General features: G+C 42.6%; 1 protein-coding gene across 4 annotated transcripts in view; it reads left to right on the top strand.

The window, feature by feature from the left end:
• LOC125273425 (histone deacetylase 4-like) overlaps window positions 1–16,756 on the top strand; it is a 30,405-nt gene extending 13,649 nt beyond the window's left edge. For 3 of the 4 annotated variants that reach the window (XM_048198768.1, XM_048198769.1, XM_048198771.1), the window contains 23 exons: window positions 2,133–2,283; window positions 2,470–2,584; window positions 3,325–3,440; window positions 4,571–4,699; window positions 4,800–4,894; window positions 5,288–5,395; window positions 5,883–6,069; window positions 6,612–6,799; window positions 7,893–8,075; window positions 8,185–8,368; window positions 8,501–8,634; window positions 9,635–9,737; window positions 9,861–9,907; window positions 10,003–10,110; window positions 10,197–10,252; window positions 10,334–10,421; window positions 10,515–10,634; window positions 10,711–10,808; window positions 13,042–13,160; window positions 13,274–13,407; window positions 13,515–13,599; window positions 14,612–14,747; window positions 14,833–16,756. In XM_048198768.1, the coding sequence (XP_048054725.1) occupies window positions 2,133–2,283; window positions 2,470–2,584; window positions 3,325–3,440; window positions 4,571–4,699; window positions 4,800–4,894; window positions 5,288–5,395; window positions 5,883–6,069; window positions 6,612–6,799; window positions 7,893–8,075; window positions 8,185–8,368; window positions 8,501–8,634; window positions 9,635–9,737; window positions 9,861–9,907; window positions 10,003–10,110; window positions 10,197–10,252; window positions 10,334–10,421; window positions 10,515–10,634; window positions 10,711–10,808; window positions 13,042–13,160; window positions 13,274–13,407; window positions 13,515–13,599; window positions 14,612–14,747; window positions 14,833–14,872 (2,724 nt within the window). In that variant the 3' untranslated portion in view covers window positions 14,873–16,756. The remainder of the gene's footprint in view (window positions 1–2,132; window positions 2,284–2,469; window positions 2,585–3,324; window positions 3,441–4,570; window positions 4,700–4,799; window positions 4,895–5,287; window positions 5,396–5,882; window positions 6,070–6,611; window positions 6,800–7,892; window positions 8,076–8,184; window positions 8,369–8,500; window positions 8,635–9,634; window positions 9,738–9,860; window positions 9,908–10,002; window positions 10,111–10,196; window positions 10,253–10,333; window positions 10,422–10,514; window positions 10,635–10,710; window positions 10,809–13,041; window positions 13,161–13,273; window positions 13,408–13,514; window positions 13,600–14,611; window positions 14,748–14,832) is intronic. The other variant, XM_048198770.1, reaches the window with a different exon arrangement.
• Window positions 16,757–21,240: the final 4,484 nt, after the last annotated feature.

Below are 21,240 nucleotides of genomic sequence, written 5' to 3'. Positions count from 1 at the left end.
GAGAACTCATCTTTATTGTCCTCCTATATCAACAATACAAAATATTGTTAGTCCTGAGATTCTTCACGTTAGTGAATAAATACATAGATCTGCAATTATCATTTGAATTCCCTAACGTTCCGGTGGTAGAACTTTTGTTAACCGTGTCAGAGGTTCCGGGTTCTAATCCGCCCTCGTATAGTTTACAGCCATTTTTGAGAAAAATGTCTCTCTTTCAAATGTAAACTGATGCTTAGCGCGGGAATTCACGCTCTGCTTCTGTGAACAGTAAACCCCACCTACTTGGTTTGATTGGCCATCTCAATAATTTTGACATTGACTGACCACTGATGCAGACCAGTCGCCAGTATAAAAATGAGGGGTGGGGGGGTGCCATTTCACCCTCAATGTCTGTGGTGGTTATAGCCCTGATGCTTGGTGTGTGAATCATATGATATACAGGTGCTGGTCATATAATTAGAATATTGTGAAAAAAGTTCATTTTTTTTATTGTAAATTGTTTTTAAAAATGAAACTTTCATATATTCTAGATTCCCTACATGTAAAGTAAAACATTTCAAAAGTTTTTTTATTTTTTTTATTTTGATGATTAGAGCGTACAGCTCATGAAAGTACAAAATCCAGTATCTCAAAATATTAGAATATTTCCTAAAAACAATCAAAAAATGGATTTGCAAAACAGAAAAGTTCAAGTTCTTTAAAGTATGTTCATTTGTACACTCAATACTTGGTCGGCAGCACATATTACAGCAAATGACTTGCTCCTAGCACAAATTACAGCATCAGTGAAGTGTGGCATGGAAGTGATCAGCCTGTGGCACTGCTGAGGCACTATTGAGCCTTCAGATCATCTGTATATTGTTGGATCGACTGTTTCTCATCTTTCTCTTGAAAATATCCCATAGATTCAGAGGTCAGGCATGTTGGCTGGCCAATAAAGCTCAGTAATATCATGGTCAGCAAACCACTTGGAAGTGGTTTTTGCACTGTGGGCAGGTGCTAAAGTCCTGCTGGAAAAGGAAATCAGCATCTCCATAAAGCTTGTCAGCAGATGGAAGCATAAAGTGCTCCAAAATCTCCTGGAAGATGGCTGCATTGACTTTGCACTTGATAAAACACAATGGACCAACACCAGCAGACGTCACGGCCCCCCAAATCATTACTGACTCCAGAAACTTCCCACTAGACTTCAAGCAGCTTGGATTCTGTGCCTCTCCAGTCTTCCTTCAGACTCTGGGACCATGATTTCAACATGAAATGCAAAATTTACTTTTATCTGAAAAGAGGACTTTCGACCACTGTTCACTGTCCAGTTCTTTTTCTCCTTAGCCCAGATAAGATGCTTCTGACGTTGTTTCTGTTTCAGAAGTGGCTTGGTAGTCCTTTTCCTGAAGATGTCTGAGTGTGGTGGCTCTTGATGCGCTGACTCCGGCTTCATTCTACTCATTGTGAAGCTCTCCCAAGTGTTTGAATCGGCTTTACTTGACAGTATTCTCAAGCTTGTGGTCATCCCTGTTGCTTGTGCACCTTTGCCTACCCAATTTCTTCCTTCTAGTCAACTTTGCATTTAATATGCTTTGATACATCACTCTGTAAACAGCCACCCCATTCAGTAATGACCATCTGTGACTTACTCTCTTTGTGGAGGGTGTCAATGATTGTCTCCTGGACCATTGCCAAGTCAGCAGTCTTCCCCATTAGTGTGGTTTCAAAGAACAAGAGATACCCGGAATTTATACTGTAGGGATGGTCATTTAATGAAACTCAAATGTAAATATTCTAATATTTTGAGATACAGGATTTTGGACTTTCATTAGCTGTACGCTCTAATCAACAAATTAAAAAAAAAAAAAAAAACTTTTGAAATTTTTTACTTTACATGTAGGGAATCTAGTATAAATGAAAGTTTCATTTTTTAAAATAATTTACAATAAAAAAATTAACTTTTTCACGATATTCTAATTATATGACCAGCACCTGTAGATGCACATTTGTACAGGTTTGTTGCTCGGTGGTGATGCGTCATGAATTGCTGCTTGCTGGTTATGATCCTGACACCTGACACATACTGTCCTTGTCCCTGAACTGTAACCGCTACAGCTGTTCACCTGTGCGTGTGTTTCTTTCATCAGCATCAACAAGAGCTTCTGGCCCTCAAGCATCAGCAGGAGCTCCTGGAGCATCAGAGGAAGATGGAGCAGCACCGTCTGGAGCAGGAGCTGGAGAAACAGCAGCGCGAGCAGAAGCTTCAGCTCCTCAAGAACAAAGAGCGCGGGCAGGAGAGTGAGTTCATTACGTAACCGCTCTGAGTCTGACGTCGCTGTTTTTCACTGTCGTACCTCTAATTTAGAGACTGCATTTGATGCCAATAATAATAGACGGTGAAATCTAAACCGAGCGGTGATCATGCTTTCTTTGACGGCGCCGGTGCGTGGATCTTTCGTAATTCCTGTGCTTTGCTGTGAACAGGTGCAGTGGCCAGTACTGAGGTGAAGATGCGCCTGCAGGAGTTCGTTCTGAATAAAAAGAAAGCGCTCGCTCAGCGCAGTCTCAACCACTGCATCTCCAACAACCCGCGCTACTGGTACGGTTGAGACACGTCTCGCACAGCACGACTTCTGATCTAAGAACATTTGCTGTAGTTATTGATGCTCACACTGTTAGTTATTCAGGCTAAAACTGATCAAAACATTTCAATCAGAGTGGGAAAGGTGACGAGATCAGATCCATACAGACTAGTTTTTCACACCTTCACCAGGAGTGGTTAATCCTGTGATGCCAGCGTTCAGAATCACAGACTGGCAAAGGTTACAGGTCTCGACACCATCTGTAAGTTTGTCACGTTCTTGTGTGACGTCAGTTTAGTGTCAGTTTTCATCAGCACAGCTAAATGTAAATGTACATTATTTACCAAGAATAATTTCTAAACAATTAAGTGAGGAGGGATCCAGCAACACTTGAAAACTTTTCTTGTGGATCACAGTGTTGGTACAAGTTTCAGCTTGAAAGCCTTCATCAGGATATGTCAACGATTATGTTTTTATCATTTTACCCATTGGCTTATTGGCGTTATTGTGTCAGGGAGGTGAGAGCAGATGGGGAATGTGGAGTTAAACTTGCAACCCAAGTGTCAGGATCATGTTCACTACTCGCTGTGTATATTTACAATGATTCACAATATATTTACAATGATGATCTTTACTCTGATGTTAAAACTGGAGAAAATCTTACAGGTCACAGTTTATCATGTTCATGTTTTTCCCATCGCTTGATTTTTGATTACTGCTTTCCTCTTTCTGTCTGTGTGTCTCTTTCTCTGTTCAGGAAAACTCAGCACAGTTCTTTAGATCAGAGCTCCCCTCCTCAAACCACCGCTAGTAACTACAACCATCCTGCCATGGGCGTCTACGACTCCAAAGACTTTCCACTGCGCAAAACAGGTACTTCATGCAATACAAACACTCTCATTCTGTCAAGTATTTGAACAGGATGCAGGAGACGTGTGGGGCTCACTGCAGAGATGAGAAATATATATCACCTCATTCTGTTGTGTGTTATCAGTCCTTTTGCAAGGTGACAGAAATAAGGGCTCTGTTTTGGTCAAAATCTTGTCTTGAGTGACTTTTGACATGAACGGATCTGAACCCTTCAGAGGAACCGTCACCGGGTGCTGCTTGTACTGTATAATTATTCACTTAGTGGTGAAGCCGGTGCTGGAGATCAGCCACGGTTTACTCTGGCCGTCAGGAGCGCATTCCTGTGTGTGTGTGTGTGTGTGTGTGTGTGTGTGTGTGTGTGTGTGTGTGTGTGAGAGAGTGTGTGTATATGAATGTGTGTGTGTGTGTGTGTGTGTGTGTATGTATATGAATGAGTGTGTGTGTGTGTGTGTGTGTGTGAGCTAATGGAACATGATAGACGGCGGTTAGCGTGTGTTTTGCCACAGACAGCAGCTTCTGCCGCTCTACGCCGATATAAGATGAAACTCTCCGGTAGCTGGAAATGATCAAATGTCTCGTCACGAGCAGCAGCTCTCCTCAATAACCTGATTCATTCTCTGCGGTTTTCCCATCTAGTGACGCGTTTGTGGAATTTGCTTATGTTAATGGAAAGCCGTTCGTTGAGAGCCTCCTGTATTTCACAGGCCATCTAAGCCATGCGCATCATTTCCAGCAACGCCGAATGAATCGACAGCGCAGCCTTTTCTTTCAGATTGTCCCACAGCGATAAATCTACTGCAGGGTGGAGAGTGACGTCTGTCGCATGCACTGACTGCAAACTGTTGATCACCTTCTCAACTGAGAGAATGTCACACATCATGATCTGACCCTTTGTGTGGTGAAGAAGTGCTGTAATAACTCACTGCTGGACAAATGCTGTTTCATCAGTGTCTGATGTGCAACTGTGAATGGAATGTATTTACTGAAGTCTTCGCCTTCATGAGATGTGATGTTGCTCTGTATTCAAATGTTTGTGTTTGTTCTGTGATGCTTACCGAATCTCTCTCTAGTTCTGAATGAAGCATGCACTCTGTGAGGCCGCCTGTGTAAGCAGTTCCCTGTTGTCTTTGCAGCGTCTGAGCCGAACCTGAAGCTGCGCTCTCGGCTGAAGCAGAAGGTGTCGGAGCGCAGGAGCAGCCCGTTACTGCGCCGCAAAGACAGTCCCATCAGCACGCTCAAGAAACGCTCTCTGGACACGACAGGTGACGTGAGAGACGCGCTCTTGCTCGCTGACACCTGGACACCTGGGTGTTTTCACACAGACAAACTCCTCTGTCTTTCTCTTCTTCTGCTGGTCTGTAGATTCGGCATGTAGCAGCGCTCCTGCTTCAGGACCCAGTTCCCCAAACAACAGCTCTCACGCAAACCTGTGCGAGAACGGCATCAGTGTGACCGAGGTGAGACTCGTGTGTTTGTGTGTGTTTTTCAGGTGTGTGTGTGTGTGTGTGTGTGTGTGACTGTCACAGTCTGTCACACTGATGATCTAAATCTGAAGTAAGGGAGACGTATAAAATGTCAAAATGTATAAAATGTCAAAAAGTGCTGTGCATCCTCAGGACCAGGACTGAAAACCACTGAAGAACACTGAAGAACATTGTGTATTACACACACTAAAAACAAAATCATCTTTTTCTCTTCTTTTAACCTCTGCTCTAGCTTGTTTCCTAGTCTGTCTTTATAATAAAGCTGACATTGTGCTCTATGAATACTGCTGGCTCTATGACAGGTTGTTTATGTTGCTCTATTGTAAGTCACTTTGGCTAAAACGCATAAATGTAAATGTGCTTCAGTCGTCTCACAGGCCATCTGCTCGTGATTCGGTCAGTCAGCTGTCGCTCTACACGTCTCCTTCACTACCCAACATCACCCTGGGTTTGCCCGCCAGCGCTACCAACAACGTGAGTTTTCAAACACGGCTGTCCATTACTTTTGTCTTGTTTACTAGTAATAATATGCTTCCTTCCTAGCATCATTAAAATGAGATACATTTATTTGACATAAAAACAGAAAACGTTTCACAGAATATTTCTAGAAACGATTAGCAAACTAGAAGCAGATAGTTTTCTCTTAGAGACTTTTTGTTACAGTGGTTTGGAAAAATGCACTTAATTCAGAACAGATGCTCTGAAGTTTTGGATTTGCTTTTTAAAGGATGTTTAGATATTTTTACTGGAACATAAACATACTAATTAGAGTGTAAAATTTAAATGAAGAAATATTATTCACAGTTAATGCCAATCTGATCTGTGTGTGAGAAACTGTCACGATCAGTCTGAGGCGTGTGTTTGAGCTCTGCACTGGTTTGGTCAGCGCTCGTCTTCCTTTTGCTTCATTATGTGATGCTTAGGAAAAGATTGAGTTTCATTTTGTCATTTCTTCAACAAGGTGACGTCTACTCAGCCGGACAGCGAACGTTTGTCCGTGACTGGTTGTCCCATAAGCACTCCGTTCATGGCCGCCTCTCACCTTCCGTCATTCCTTGGCAATTCAGACACTGCAAACTCCCACAATGCACTGCTGCAGCACATGGTCCTTCTGGAGCAGTCAGCCCCACCAAGTCCTTTAGCCGCAGGTGAGTAGAGCTCTGTGGTTGGGTAAAGATGATGCAGCCCATTACAAACCTCTTGATTTGTGCATTTGTCGCTGAGCGTTTCCCAGGGCCGCTGTGAAAGCATTACATAAACCTTGAGATGTGTGAACAGGCCGCTCTTCATAACCGTGTCCGAGTCTGGGGTCCCTCCAGTTAATTAGATCAGTGTTCCGAGTCGCTCGCGGCAGGAGGTCAGAGTTGAGGAACACGGTGTGCCGCGGAGCGACGGGTCTGTCTTCGTGCCAGCGCCGCGTGCCAACGAGGTTCGCTCGCGCAGGCCCAGAAGAATACGTCTCTAATTCCCTGAATGGGAGCAGGAGTGAAACAATGAACCTCTCCGAGACCTGGCAGAGCCGAAGCCGTTTTCAGCTGCCAGGTCGGCCACGCATGGATCGTTGTGACGTCTATGGAGAATCCTGAATGAATGAACGTATTTTTCAATGTCAAGTGCTTTTGGAGGCTTCTGAGAATCCAGCTGTCATGAGTGTGTGTGCTTGTGTTCACGAGGAGTGTGTTCTGCGCAGGTATGGCGGCGGCTCCGCTGCAGTCCCCGTGCCTGCAGAAGCTGCGGCAGCACCGGCCGCTCGGACGCACGCAGTCGGCTCCTCTGCCTCAGAGCAGTCAGGCGCTCCAGCAGCTGGTCGTCCAACAGCAGCACCAGCAGTTCCTGGAGAAACACAAGCAGCACTTCCAGCAGCTTCACATCAACAAGGTCAGATATCAGACTTTTCACCCTTTTCCTACCATGACAGATTTAATGTCTGTAATGTGATTCGTGTGATTCGTGGAAGCCTAACATCCTGTATGGGTATTAGGCGTCTGAAGCTAATGTGCAGGAAGTCATTAGTCTTAAACAACCTGTGAAATCGGCTGTGAAATTCTGCTGCACACGAGATGTGGCCAGATGAGGTCAAGGTTTCATATCGGCTTGTTCAGTGTTGCTCTGCAGCGTCACTCGCTGTGTGCAGAATACTGGAGTGTGATTGGCTCTTGCTGTGGATCCGGAGGTAAATGTTCGTGCCACTGAACATCAGTCTTTCGGCAGCTGGTCTCCTGCCGGGAGCTTCTTCTCACTCTGGGAAAATAGAAACGCTTGTTTTAAAGAAAAGATAAAGACGAGGCAACAAAAGAGGCTCTGACGTTAATAATGTTCCTCTAGCATTCGTGAGCTCGGGCCTTTGATTTGGGATATGGCAGCCGTGACGACAGGACTTCAGCTGGAGCTTTTCCAGTGTTACATTTTTTTCTTGATTCATTTATGAGTTCAGCAACATAATCAATGAAGTACTGCATGAATAAAATATTCGGTCACTTGATGTTAAAAATTCTTGTCTTTATTGAATAGGAAGACCATGGCACTAGCAACACAGAGGTCATGGGTTCAATTCCCAGGAAACTCACATAATGATAATGAGGTCACTTTGAATAAACCGTTCTTGTCAGTCCCGCTCTTCGTTACGCCCTTGATTGAACCAGAGCGAGTCCGTTCACTCAGCGGTCAAGGCAAGACTTTATTTCTCGCTGTCCTGAATGGAGAGCAGTTGTCTTGCCTGTCTAACTGAGCAAACACCCGGAAACTGTGCAAGAAACCATGGTGAAAAAGTGGAAAACAGTTAAAAGGTAGAGTGGCGCTAGCAATGGCAAGGTCATGAGTCTGATTCCCAGGGAATTCATGAAATGGCAACATGCAGACCTTTAATGCAATGCAAGTCGCTGTGGATAAAAGCATCTGCTAAACGACTAATAAACTCAATATGTTTTCAGCATTAACAGATTTATCTTTTCTCTGCCTGGCTGTCTGTTAGATGTTGAGTAAACCGAGTGATCGGCAGCACCAGAGTCACCCAGAAGAGACGGAGGAAGAGCTCCGAGAGCAGCAGGACGCCACACAGACGGAAACACTTCCCATGAACGTCTCCATTAAACAGGAACCTCCTGATCTCACAGAGGAGCAGAGACAAGAGGAGACAGAGCTGCTCTTCAAACAGGTGAGAGAAACGCCTGGAGTTCAAGGGGAGAGATGGTGTGTTTGCTGTTTCTGTCGCCCTCTTGTGGTTGTTGTCAGTGCACATACCTATAGAGTGTGTGTGTGAGTAGCAGGCCCTTCTATTGGAGCAGCAGAGGATCCATCAGCTCAGAAACTACCAGGCATCAATGGAGGCGGCTGGTGCGTCAATCAGTTTCCCGGGGCACCGCCCCCTCTCCAGAGCCCAATCATCTCCTGCGTCTGCCTCGTTCATCAGCGCGCAGGAACAGCCTTCCAAAGCTCACTTTACCACAGGTGCATCGCTCCATCCTGACACTTTCTCTCTCTCTCTCTCTTCCTCTGTGCAATTTTAAAACTTTAAAATTCAGATTGTTGAACTTTTAAATGAAAGTTTCTGCGTGTGCATTTATTTATTTTTGTTTTTAGGTCTGGTGTACGACTCTCTCATGCAGAAGCACCAGTGCATGTGTGGAAACACCAACACGCATCCCGAACACGCTGGGCGCATCCAGAGCATCTGGTCTCGGCTGCAGGAGACGGGTCTGCGCAGCCAGTGTGAGGTGCGACACGCCCGATAACATGATTCCGCCTACATCACTCATGTTTATGCTGCGAGCCGTCGGTCTGGGTCCAGTATTCATCTTTGATCACAACTTTGGTCAAAATTACTGGCCAAAAATATTTTTTGCTGGCCATCATTTTTCTTAAAAGAAAGCTTTATATATTGCTGTCTCTTTGATATTGGAGTCATTTGTCTGTTTTTGATAAACGCCGCCAGCTGTTGCTTGATACATGAGCTGAGTCCGTCTCCGTCTCTCACTGAAACTCACCACAACTTACATAACAGATAATCGTGTCCTAACCAGACGAGATGTGATAAGATTCTAGCGACAAGCAATTTGTCTGTCCACACCAGAAACGACACGACAACGAGACGTGACAATATCAGTCAAAAATCACAGCCAATCAGAAGAGAGTGTGGGCGGAGTCCCTCTGCAAGCCACTGCACTCGCAAACAAATTGATAAATAATTAAATTAATAAATATTACATCATTTTAACATTATTAAAAATACATACTCTGTTCACAGTTTGAATGTGTTTAATTTATTTTCAAGATCTGAGGTGAATTATCCATGTCAGTACGGCTACAAATGATATTCATACTCACATTAGATGCTTTCAACATTAAATAAAACACATAATCAGTAGCTGAGATTATCACCGTCATACTTTGTATGTTGTTGTTCCAGCCATGACATCGCAGAAAGAGAAGCCGTTTCTAAAATAGGATAAAAACTGATTAACATGGAAGAGACGTCTTTTATCACGTGTCGCGGCGTCACGTCTGGTTAGGACACACTGTTGCAGTTTAATTCAAACACTGTATTGTGTTGCGATAATAAAGTTGATCTGGCGAGTAATGCTTTATTGACGAGTGTTCATTTTGGAAGCTGCTGTTGGATTATTTACCCTGAGCTACATGAAGTGCACTTCCCATGACGTGTCAGCAGGTGGTGCTCTAGTGCTCTACTGAATCTCTCTGTCCTTTGATTTTCAGTGTATCCGTGGAAGAAAAGCCACATTAGAGGAACTGCAGACGGTTCATTCTGAAGCCCATGTCATGTTGTATGGGACCAACCCACTACGGCAGAAACTGGACAGTAAGACTTTTACAACTCTAAAATAAAGATCTTGTCCTCATGACCGAGACAGAGACAGAGAGAGGTCTGTAGTGTGATGAATCACTGATGAGTTGCGCTCTCTGTCTGTCTCTCTCGTCTCAGGTTCGGTCATATCCATGTTCGTCAGGTTGCCGTGTGGCGGTATTGGGGTGAGTAGAGACATAAACCTCGTCTGTCTCAAGAATCTCTTCATCATTTGTGCACAATTAAAGGACGGTTTCTGGGTTGTTTCTCGTCTGTGAAGGTGGACAGCGACACTGTCTGGAATGAAGTCCACTCGTCGAGTGCAGCGCGTCTGGCCGCCGGTTCTGTGGTCGAACTCGTCTTCAAAGTGGCATCAGGAGAGCTGAAGGTCACGTCTGCCGCTGTCTTTCGCTCTTTTTTCTCTGTATGTGCGTCTGTATTATTTGACTTACTGTGTTTCTCCCCTCACTGCAGAACGGCTTCGCTGTGGTTCGGCCTCCGGGACATCACGCGGAGGAGAGCACGCCAATGTGAGACGCACCTCTGCGTTTGTGTGTCACTCTTTCCTTTCTTCATTTGTCAATAACGTTGGTGCTCTCATCCAATCACAGGGGCTTCTGTTACTTTAACTCTGTTGCCATAGCAGCAAAACTCCTACAGCAAAGACTCAATGTCAGCAAAATTCTGATTGTTGATTGGGTGAGTTCATTTTGAAAAATTACTTTGCACTAAGATAATATTTTCTTTTCTCTCCGTTTAACATTTAATGTTTTTTTGTTCAACTACATTCAGGACGTTCATCACGGCAACGGGACTCAGCAAGCGTTCTACAACGATCCCAGCGTTCTGTACATTTCCCTTCATCGATACGACGATGGCAATTTCTTCCCAGGCAGCGGCGCTCCTGAAGAGGTAGTGCCGATGTTATGAGCGAGTGTATTGTGGGAGTTTTTCTTTTCCTTACTTTTCTTACACTGCCTTTCAACAGGTGGGAAGTGGGCCGGGAGTCGGTTTCAATGTCAATGTGGCGTTTACTGGAGGTCTGGAACCACCGATGGGCGACCCAGAATATCTCGCTGCCTTCAGGTAATGGTGTTTCTCAGTGGCGCTTGTGCTAAAAAATAAAAACACACTGATTTAGTAATGCAGGACTGAATGTATGCTAATTGTTAAATAACCCTTTAACAAGTGATATAATAACGTATCTTTACTGCTTAGCTAAAACATGGAAAATTCAGCGTTTAAAGCATGCCATAAGGTAGGGCTGGGCAATATGGCCAAAAACTCATATCTCTGTATTTTTGGGATGAATAGCAAAGCAAGATACGTTATAACCTCAGTATTTTCTAAAAAATTTTTATTTGAAAAATATGTATTTAATTTAAAAAATGTTATTTCACATCCTGCCCAATATTGTCCTACAAACAATGTTCATATTGAAGGCTATAAAAACAAACAGTGAATGTAACAGTGTATTTATTATGTGTAAAAAAACTAAAAACTAATAAAAACTAATTAAAGACTAATTATTAGGCTATTTTACTGCTATCATAAAAATACATTTACTTGTAGGGTTAGAATTCTACATATGACACATTTATGTTCACCACCAACAACAAATATTTGAGCAAAATGTATATTTTAGTCAGAACTATTTTGCTCCATCTGTTTCGTGCTCATTCACGGCTTCGCTTTCCAACATTTACAGAATATGTGTGTGAAATGTAAGTTATGCACTGAGGAAATTATTGGATGTCACTTCAGCTTAAAGATTATTAATAGAGGTATGTTTAGCTGCACAAGTTAAGGTTAAGAATGATGATGAAAGCACATTAGTGCGAACCCTCCGGGAACCCATAGAGATTGTATTTCAGTGCCTGCAGTTCGAAAAAAATTCTTTGTATGGAAGTCTATGAGGACAGTCTGGGTGATTCTCGGCCACAGTGAAATCCCCCAAAAAGAGGCGGTACTCCACAGAACGTGACTTGACGCTGATTGGACTATATATCCAGAGGCAGTTTCTCATCAAACATGATCTTCATTTGCATAAGTTCATCAGATCATTTCATCATGGATCAGTTGTTTCTGAGTTCGACTGATGGGTTCAGACTTCAGGATGTGCTTAGTGTTTAAGTTCATGAAACACACACACACACACACACACTCACACACACACACTCACACACACGTCTGGTTCACTATCTCAGTGAGGACTCTCCATAGGCGTAATGGTTTTATACTGTACAAACTGTACATTCTCTCTCCCTACACTAACTCTGCTCCTAACTCTACCCATCACAGGAAACTGTCTGCATTTTTACATTTTTAATAAAACATTGTTTAGTGTGTTTTTAAAGCTATTTTAAATATGAGGACTCATGAAATGTCCTCATATTTCATGTTTACATCGTAATACCAGTGTAATACCCATGACATTATACACATTTGTGTCCTCATAAATCATGAAAACAAGCACACTCTCACACACACACACACACACACACACACACACACACTCTTATACACACACACACACACACACACACACACACACACACACACACACACACTCTCACACACACACACACACACGTGTTGTTTGTAGAGCAGTATGTGGACGGATCAATGTTGAGCACATGTCCAACAGGTTTGTCAGACCAGATGATAAATCCACAAACAGAGTCACATCTGCATCACTGTCATTCCTGCTCTTGTGGTTTCAAGGGCAGAAATCTGATCTAGACTGTTGAACAGAAAACAGTGTAAATCATCCCGTGTTTCTTGCACACGCACCGAAGGCTCTCTCTATAATGCTGGAACAACACGTGTTCGTCTCAGCCGATTCAAGCGCTTTGGCTGGCGATGGCTTTCTGCTCAAATCACATTTTTAACCAATTCTAATGTAAATTTAACAGTGTTTGTTCTTCACTCTGTCCTGTCATGAAATAATGTCATTTATGCGTGAATATTTAATGAGAGAGAATTCACCGCAGTGTCCATCAGAAGCACTCTCTGACCATGAAAAGAAAATCAAATTTAATCCTATCAACGGAAGATGACAAGCCTTTGAACACTCTGTCAAGAACCAAAGACGTCGGGTTCATTTGACTCGAGCGTCGACCCCTCAGATGAAGTCGAATCACTCGCGCTTTAGCCAAAGCTTGACCGCTGGTTATGATGTTGAGGAGTTTTATTTTGAGCGAGCAGAAGGAGAAGCTTCCTGTTCCAGATGTGGAAGAAAGCGAGTCTCATCTGTTTCACATCAGAGCTGAAGATTCACAGTGAAGTTTGTTCATTAATGTGAAGGTTTGTGTCGCAGGACGGTAGTTATGCCGATCGCTACCGAGTTTGCTCCAGATGTGGTGCTGGTGTCGGCAGGGTTCGACGCTGTGGAGGGACATCCGCCGCCGCTGGGAGGTTATAAACTCACCTCCAAATGTGAGCGCCGCCTCTTTCATCACTATGACCAAGAAACCTGAACTCAGCTTGTCCAGGTATATTCATCATTCGGGCCATTTCAGAAAAGCCAACATCGTTTTGAATTGTGACAGGTTTAGGTTACCTGACCAAGCAGCTGATGGGATTGGCTGGAGGTCGCGTGGTCCTGGCGCTGGAGGGAGGTCACGACCTCAGGGCCATATGTGACGCCTCAGAGGCCTGCGTCTCAGCGCTCCTGGGAATAGAGGTAGTACTGATTGCCCATCATCCTTTGCTTTGTAATTTTTCATTTGAATGAGGTTGTTACAGGCAGATTTGTGGTTTTGATCACGTGTTTGTTTTTGTGTCGAACAGCTAGAGCCGTTTCCAGCAGACGTCCTGAAGCAGAGACCCAATGAGAACGCGGTCAGATCCATAGAGAAAGTCCTAGAAAGTCACAGTGAGTCTCTCAAATCTTCATTTCTTTTCACAAAGAATCATTGACTTCTGTCAAATGTCTGATCCCTCAATGTTCGAGGTTCAATACATCTTCATCTGTGTCAAATATCATGTGCACATTAATGTACTTACAGTAGAAGTCTACAGGGCGAGTCAGAAGACTGTTAACGTTACACAATAGTTTGATAGAAGCACCTACTGACGTCTTGACTGTGCAAATCAATCAATCAATCAATCAAATTTTATATACTATATAGACGCCTTTATCCAGAGCAAGATGTACATGTTTTCAAAACCCGGGAATCGAACCCATGCTGTACAGTTTGATCTACAGGAAGGAGCAAAGTTATAACCCAACTTGTTAGCCTGATAACCTTTGCATGGTTTGCCACAAGAAAGACTGTTTATGTTGGGAAAAACACAGGATCGATGACAGTTACTGTGTCATTGTGTTCAAACAGTGAAATTTATGCTAAGGATTACATACAAGCGCTTTGACAAAAATTATCAGCTGCTTGTAACGCCGCCAGAATATTCCTCACTCCATAGACTTTGATTGGAAGCAGGACTTGACATTAACTTTTTTGCTCACCAGCCACTGTGGCTAGTGGTTTTCCAAAGTTACTAGCCAACTATTTCATGTGTATTTGACTGTTTAAGCAGCGAAAAAAAGGAACTCTGTTTAATACTGAGAGGCGGCTTTATGTGTGCAATACGCGCAATCCCACTCCCAAATTCAAGACCTGTAACAACAATATTCATCCTGAGCAAATGAAACGAGTGAGTGAGAGTGAGTTTGATATGTATCAAAAAAAGTGGCTAGTAGGAGTGACTGTGTTACTCACCACTGCTGAAATACACACACTTTTGATTGGCGTTCATGTCAAGCCCTGGCTGGAAGAATTCTTGCTTCTTTTTACAAATTGTTGAAAGTATTTTAACCACACATGCTGTCAGTAGAGCTGAACTGACATTGGATCCTGTACGGTTGATCTATTTGTGTGTTTGTGTAGGTAAGTACTGGAGGTCCGTCCAGCAGCCCGTGTCCGGCGTCGGCCTGTCTCTGCTGGAAGCTCAGAGGGGCGATTCTGAAGAGAATGAGACGGTGACAGCAATGGCTTCTTTATCTGTGGCGGTCATGGAGAAAAGGTACAAGTGTTTCCCCCTCCTTTCATGTCATCATCTCATCTTGCCTTTCGTCCTCTCACACCATCCGTGTTGCGTTTCTTCTCAGAACGGAGGATGAACCCATGGAAGAGGAGCCGCCGATGTAGGGGACGTGAGTTTACCAAACCTCCGAGCTCTTCTGGGTCTCGTGTGACGGAGGCTCTCGCCGAGGCCGGCGTCGAGCAGCAGGAGAGCAGAGAGAGTCGTCAGGGCGCAAAGGCTAACTCATCGTGTTAGCGCTGTAGCCCGCTAGCACTGTGGCCCCAATGCTACGCGTTCAAGCTGAAGTCACTTGAGATGTTTGTTTTTGGAGATTTCTGTCTTATTGGCCCAATATGTCGCAGATGTCGAGGGCCGTTTAAATCAGCCAGCAGATCATTCTGACAGAAGGATGGACGGAAAACAAGGATCCAAGGAACCCACCACAGGCTCTGGAACACGCTGTTTGTTTAGCACTAAACGAGACGAACGTCACCACCACAAGCACTACAGTGATTCACCACACGGTGGCGCCGTGACTCGTCTGTGCCACTTTACTGAAGCTTCTGTGAGAGGGAGTGCCTTTGTTGAGATCGTGTGGAACTACGAATGAATTCTGAGAAACGTTGCCTTAAGTCAGTAATGTAATGAACACATTATCCACAATTCCAGTGGGTTGATGTTTGGAGGAGAGAACACCTTTTTCAGCATGTTTACTTGGACAGCGGTGTTCACGCTTCAGTCCTAAACACTTTTTCTAGCAATGACTCTTTGTTTGTTGTCCGATGATCTGTACAAACGCTGCTGTAAGTGACGCCCCAGAACTTCCTGTTTCTAGTGATGCTTTAACGCCAGTGGCTCAATGTCAGGCGACGGAGCTGCGTATAAAGCAGCTGAAGGCAGGCGTTGTTTTTTCAGAGTGGTTTATTGACCTGCATGTGCATTACAGGAAAAAGCTACAAAACAACTGGAATGAAATGGAGAACAGAATTTCTGACCAAAGCATGAGTTTGCATCTTGTCTTGCACCTTTTTCTACACAGTCTTGAAAAGTGAGGTGTTCGACACAGATTACAAGACCACAGTATGTTAAATGGTTTTGCCTCTGTGCTCAAACTCATTCTACTGGATTTACATGGGGAACAAACATCCAGACTATAGACTATCATGTACCAAATCAGCTTGTGTTCGTAACCTCTTCAGCTCTCCAAACAAACCGTTGCAACTTCGATAATGTTGGAAACCCCCAAGCATGCGGTGGGATTGGTACCTACAAGATCAATACAATATGCATGTGAAATGTTCATTTTATTTGCCTTCCAGAGCGTCGCTCTCAAACGAACCTTGAGCCGTGTCTCTCACAACAGTTTCACCTCCAAAAGAATTGAGTTGGTTCGTCTTACTTGTCAACTGTTAAAACGCTAATTTTTTTTTGTCAGTTACTGGTTATTTTTTAGGTTTTAGAAATTAATTCCTTTCCTGTCATTCCTGCTTTGTACAGTTTTTCTTTATTCAGAATATTTGTATTTTCACTTGATTGATGCTTGTTATTGTTTGTGCTAGTGGATTTTAGTTCCATGCATTACTTTTGGTACCATGTACTTTGAGCTACATGATGAACACTTTTTAAGCGGTTCATGGGTTTTCATGCATTATCACAAAGACTGATTGTGTACTTCTATATTCTGTTCATAGTAGATTTGTATATGAAAGGAAATCTAAATATATGAATATGAAGAACTGACATTCACCTGTGTTTGTGTGCATGGATGTAATATTTTGTAAGCAGCACATGTTGGTCTCAAATATACAAAACCTTGTTTTGTTTTTTTAGGATGGTTTAAGAATGTATAACAGTCAGCGCTGTCAGTGGAACTAATCTGGCAAACGCACTTGGTTGATGGTCAGTGATTCATTCATTCATTGTTTTTTTGTTTGTTTTTGTTTTTTTTAGATGAGACGGTATGTCTATGACAGTAATTGAAATAATTAAAAAAGCATTAATTCAAAGAATTTTGATTGTTTCTTTTGTCAGACAGTACCACAAACAAAGGATCTGTAATACACATGGTTTGTTTAATTGTATTTACAGTACATGTTAAAACTCCTTCTACTTTGTTAGTTTTGAACGACGTTGAAGAATAAATAATCATAGTTCATGACCTGCAACAATACACACGTTCAGTGTGTGATGAATTTCTATATAATTACATTATATAGAAAATGTCTTGAGTTTATATTGGCATCCTTTTGTAATCAGACAGTTCAGGTTTAAACTACTGGACTGTGAATGCAGGTCTTCACAATTACACATCTATCAGTTCTGTGAATTTTTAACCAATCAGTTCTGGATGAACGTACCTCCGTCACATCAATGATCATGTGAAATCATCAGACACAAAAGAAACAAAAGCCCTTCAAACAGAACGCTGCATCTCTCCTGACACGTTCAGTGATGCCACCACATATAGCCAAGGATTTGAGATGCCCGTTTATATTATTACTGCAATATACAATATACAGTGGGTACGGAAAGTATTCAGACCCCCTTAAATTTTTCACTTTTTGTTATACTGCAGCCATTTGCTAAAATCATTTGTTCATTTTTTTTCCCTCAATGTACACAGCACCCCATATTGACAGAAAAACACAGAATTGTTGACATTTTTGCAGATTTATTAAAAAGAAAAACTGAAATATCACATGGTCCTAAGTATTCAGACCCTTTGCTGTGACACTCATATATTTAACTCAGGTGCTGTCCATTTCTTCTGATCATCCTTGAGATGGTTCTACACCTTCATTTGAGTCCAGCTGTGTTTGATTATACTGATTGGACTTGATTAGGAAAGCCACACACCTGTCTATATAAGACCTTACAGCTCACAGTGCATGTCAGAGCAAATGAGAATCATGAGGTCAAAGGAACTGCCTGAAGAGCTCAGAGACAGAATTGTGGCAAGGCACAGATCTGGCCAAGGTTACAAAAACATTTCTGCTGCACTTAAGGTTCCTAAGAGCACAGTGGCCTCCATAATCCTTAAATGGAAGACTTTGGGACGACCAGAACCCTTCCTAGAGCTGGCCGTCCGGCCAAACTGAGCTATCAGGGGAGAAGAGCCTTGGTGAGAGAGGTAAAGAAGAACCCAAAGATCACTGTGGCTGAGCTCCAGAGATGCAGTCGGGAGAAAGTTGTAGAAAGTCAACCATCACTGCAGCCCTCCACCAGTCGGGGCTTTATGGCAGAGTGGCCCGACGGAAGCCTCTCCTCAGTGCAAGACACATGAACGCCCGCAGGGAGTTTGCCAAGATGGTGAGAAATAAGATTCTCTGGTCTGATGAGACCAAGATAGAACTTTTTGGCCTTAATTCTAAGCGGTATGTGTGGAGAAAACCAGGCACTGCTCATCACCTGTCCAATACAGTCCCAACAGTGAAGCATGGTGGTGGCAGCATCATGCTGTGGGGGTGTTTTTCAGCTGCAGGAACAGGACGACTGGTTGCAATCGAGGGAAAGATGAATGCGGCCAAGTACAGGGATATCCTGGACGAAAACCTTCTCCAGAGTGCTCAGGACCTCAGACTGGGCCGAAGGTTTACCTTCCAACAAGACAATGACCCTAAGCACACAGCTAAAATAACGAAGGAGTGGCTTCACAACAACTCCGTGACTGTTCTTGAATGGCCCAGCCAGAGCCCTTAAACCCAATTGAGCATCTCTGGAGAGACCTAAAAATGGCTGTCCACCAACGTTTACCATCCAACCTGACAGAACTGGAGAGGATCTGCAAGGAGGAATGGCAGAGGATCCCCAAATCCAGCTGTGAAAAACTTGTTGCATCTTTCCCAAAAACACTCATGGCTGTATTAGATCAAAAGGGTGCTTCTACTAAATACTGAGCAAAGGGTCTAAATACTTAGGACCATGTGATATTTCATTTTTTCTTTTTTAATAAATCTGCAAAAATGTTAACAATTCTGTTTTTCTGTCAATATGGGGTGCTGTGTGTACATTAATGAGGAAAAAAAAAGAACTTAAATGATTTTAGCAAATGGCTGCAATATAACAAAGAGTGAAAAATTTAAGGGGGTCTGAATACTTTCCATACCCACTATCAGACAAAATGATGTATGACAGAATCTAAACACACCGACACGATGTGGATGAAGTTATTGCTTTTTTAAGAATGGAGGACAAATAGTGGAAGAATAGTGGAAGAATAGTGGGGGGGGGTTATGTAACTTCAAAATTGTGACAGTAAATGGTTACAGTACCTGAACAACAAGCTGTGAAAACTTATAAATGACTTTCATCCAGAGTAACAGACAGACAGACAGACAGACAGACAGACAGACAGACAGACTGACTGACTGACTGACTGACTGACTGACTGACTGACTGACTGACTGACTGACTGATTGATTGATTGATTGATTGATTGATTGATTGATTGATTGATTGATTGATTGAAGACAGCAGATTCTCCTGAATGGTCACTGTATAAGAGTTGTGTGAGGTTAGTCATAAATCACTGTCATAATCACAATATCCATCACATATTTTATCAAACATTTTCTCTTTTCTTGGGTTTACATGAAGTCAAACAATAAAAGAACAACTATAAACATCTCCATAAAGAGTGTCCACATTATTTTCACATTGTAATAAGCTCTTTTTAAACGGCACTAAATGTTGAAGAATTGATTAATTCTGATGTTTAAACCTGCAGGAAAACTCTGTTGCCCTCATCTGGATCCAATATAAAATTGCACACTGATGTCAGATCAACATGGAAAGACTGTAGGCCTGTATTGGAGGACATTGAAAGTATCTGAACCATCTGAATCTAAAGTCCTTGAAATCAGTGTAAATAAAAGACAGGGAGAAACTTTCAGATACAATGATTTTCTATACAGAAATTACAAAATCTTGTAGCTTGAAATTGTGACATCTGTGATTTGCAATGATTGCCAGATTGTTTACAATCTCTGCATTTGGATTTGGATAATAGAATATGCATATTTTAAACTTACAGCCCATATGATACATGTGTTGACGGCTGATCGCTTGATATACAGACAGCCGCATTAGATGAATATAATGGATCCTCAAAAAAGTGAAAATGAAGCGAATGACACACACACACACACACACACACACACACACACACACACACACACTAATGCAGCTCCTAGCAACAGCGCATGCTTTCAGTCACAGAATGTGTTAGAGAGAGTGAGACTTCATCAGTCAAATATAAAGCGCTGCTGCACAGATAATGTTGCAGACTTTTTATAGCTCAGTATTCTTCACTAAAGCATTTACAGATATTTAGCAGTTTAGATATTTTGATAAGAAATCAATAATACACATCTTAGACATGCAGTTATCATGAACCAAACAGTTACTGAACAGATGCTTGTTAGAAAGCGAACAGAAGGAAGTGACAGCAGGATAAAGCCACACTTTCACACACTTTAGTGAAGCTTTATTAGAGGGTTTCTTCAAGGTCGTAGTTACTGGAGTTGAATATCTGTGATAAAAAGGGTTTTTAGGCAGTAATAAAACACAACGATAGAAAGAATCCTCTCTCACACACACCAGCACATATTCAGTCTTCAGTCTAGGGTTAAGGTTAAGGTTAGGCTTTCAGTGGAGAAGAAATGCCACAAATGAGCATAACTGTAGACTGAACCAAACCCTAACCCTACCTCTGAAAGAAAAATTTTGAGCTGTTTCACATTCACTTTATACTGTATATTCATAATATATTTACATAACATATGAAATTATTTTATTTCATATCTGTCATACATATTTTCTGGTTGTTGCATCTCAAATAGACCACAATATCCCAGTTAAGCCACTCGACAATGACTCATAATCTTCCTCAGAACTCACTATCAGCTGAAGTTTCCAAAAAGGTCAAGAAAGAGCGGAACGCTTTCAACAGCCTCAGATGCTTCCAGCTCATCGCTGAGATTAAACAAATGATGAACAATCAGTCAAATTACTCTCTCCAGATCAGCTCAACTGAGAATGTTTTTCCATCCAATTAGTCTAAACAAACAATCCAGATGTGTGTCAGAGCGCGTTACAACTGAACCTCAGCGCTGAGCGCCGGGTCGAGCTCCCAAACACGCAATTAACCACCCACACTCATTTTACACCGCTAATTAATGACAGACACTAGCACTCACACACATCTATCTAAATGAAGACACAACTAAACATTAACTTATTTAGAATTGTAAAATATTTTATTGATGAATAATTTTTCCGAATGAAGGCGTTCACTAACGTCACCAAAAGAAAGTATTCAACTGAAGATACATTACAAACTACCAAACTAGAGCTCACACACACACACACACACTGGACCTGGTTCTGGATGGGTTAGTAAAGAACTCTTCAAGCTCTCTCTACTTAAGCGCTCCATTTGTTGCCATGGCAACGGCACCATTCCTGGCAAAAGTTCTGCCTCAAACCGCTCTCA

The sequence above is a fragment of the Megalobrama amblycephala genome, linkage group LG8 (genome assembly GCF_018812025.1).
Source record: "Megalobrama amblycephala isolate DHTTF-2021 linkage group LG8, ASM1881202v1, whole genome shotgun sequence".
In the NCBI taxonomy this organism is placed as follows: domain Eukaryota; kingdom Metazoa; phylum Chordata; class Actinopteri; order Cypriniformes; family Xenocyprididae; genus Megalobrama; species Megalobrama amblycephala.
The sequence above is the reverse complement of the archived record's forward strand: the minus strand, read 5'-3'. Positions and strand labels throughout refer to the sequence as shown.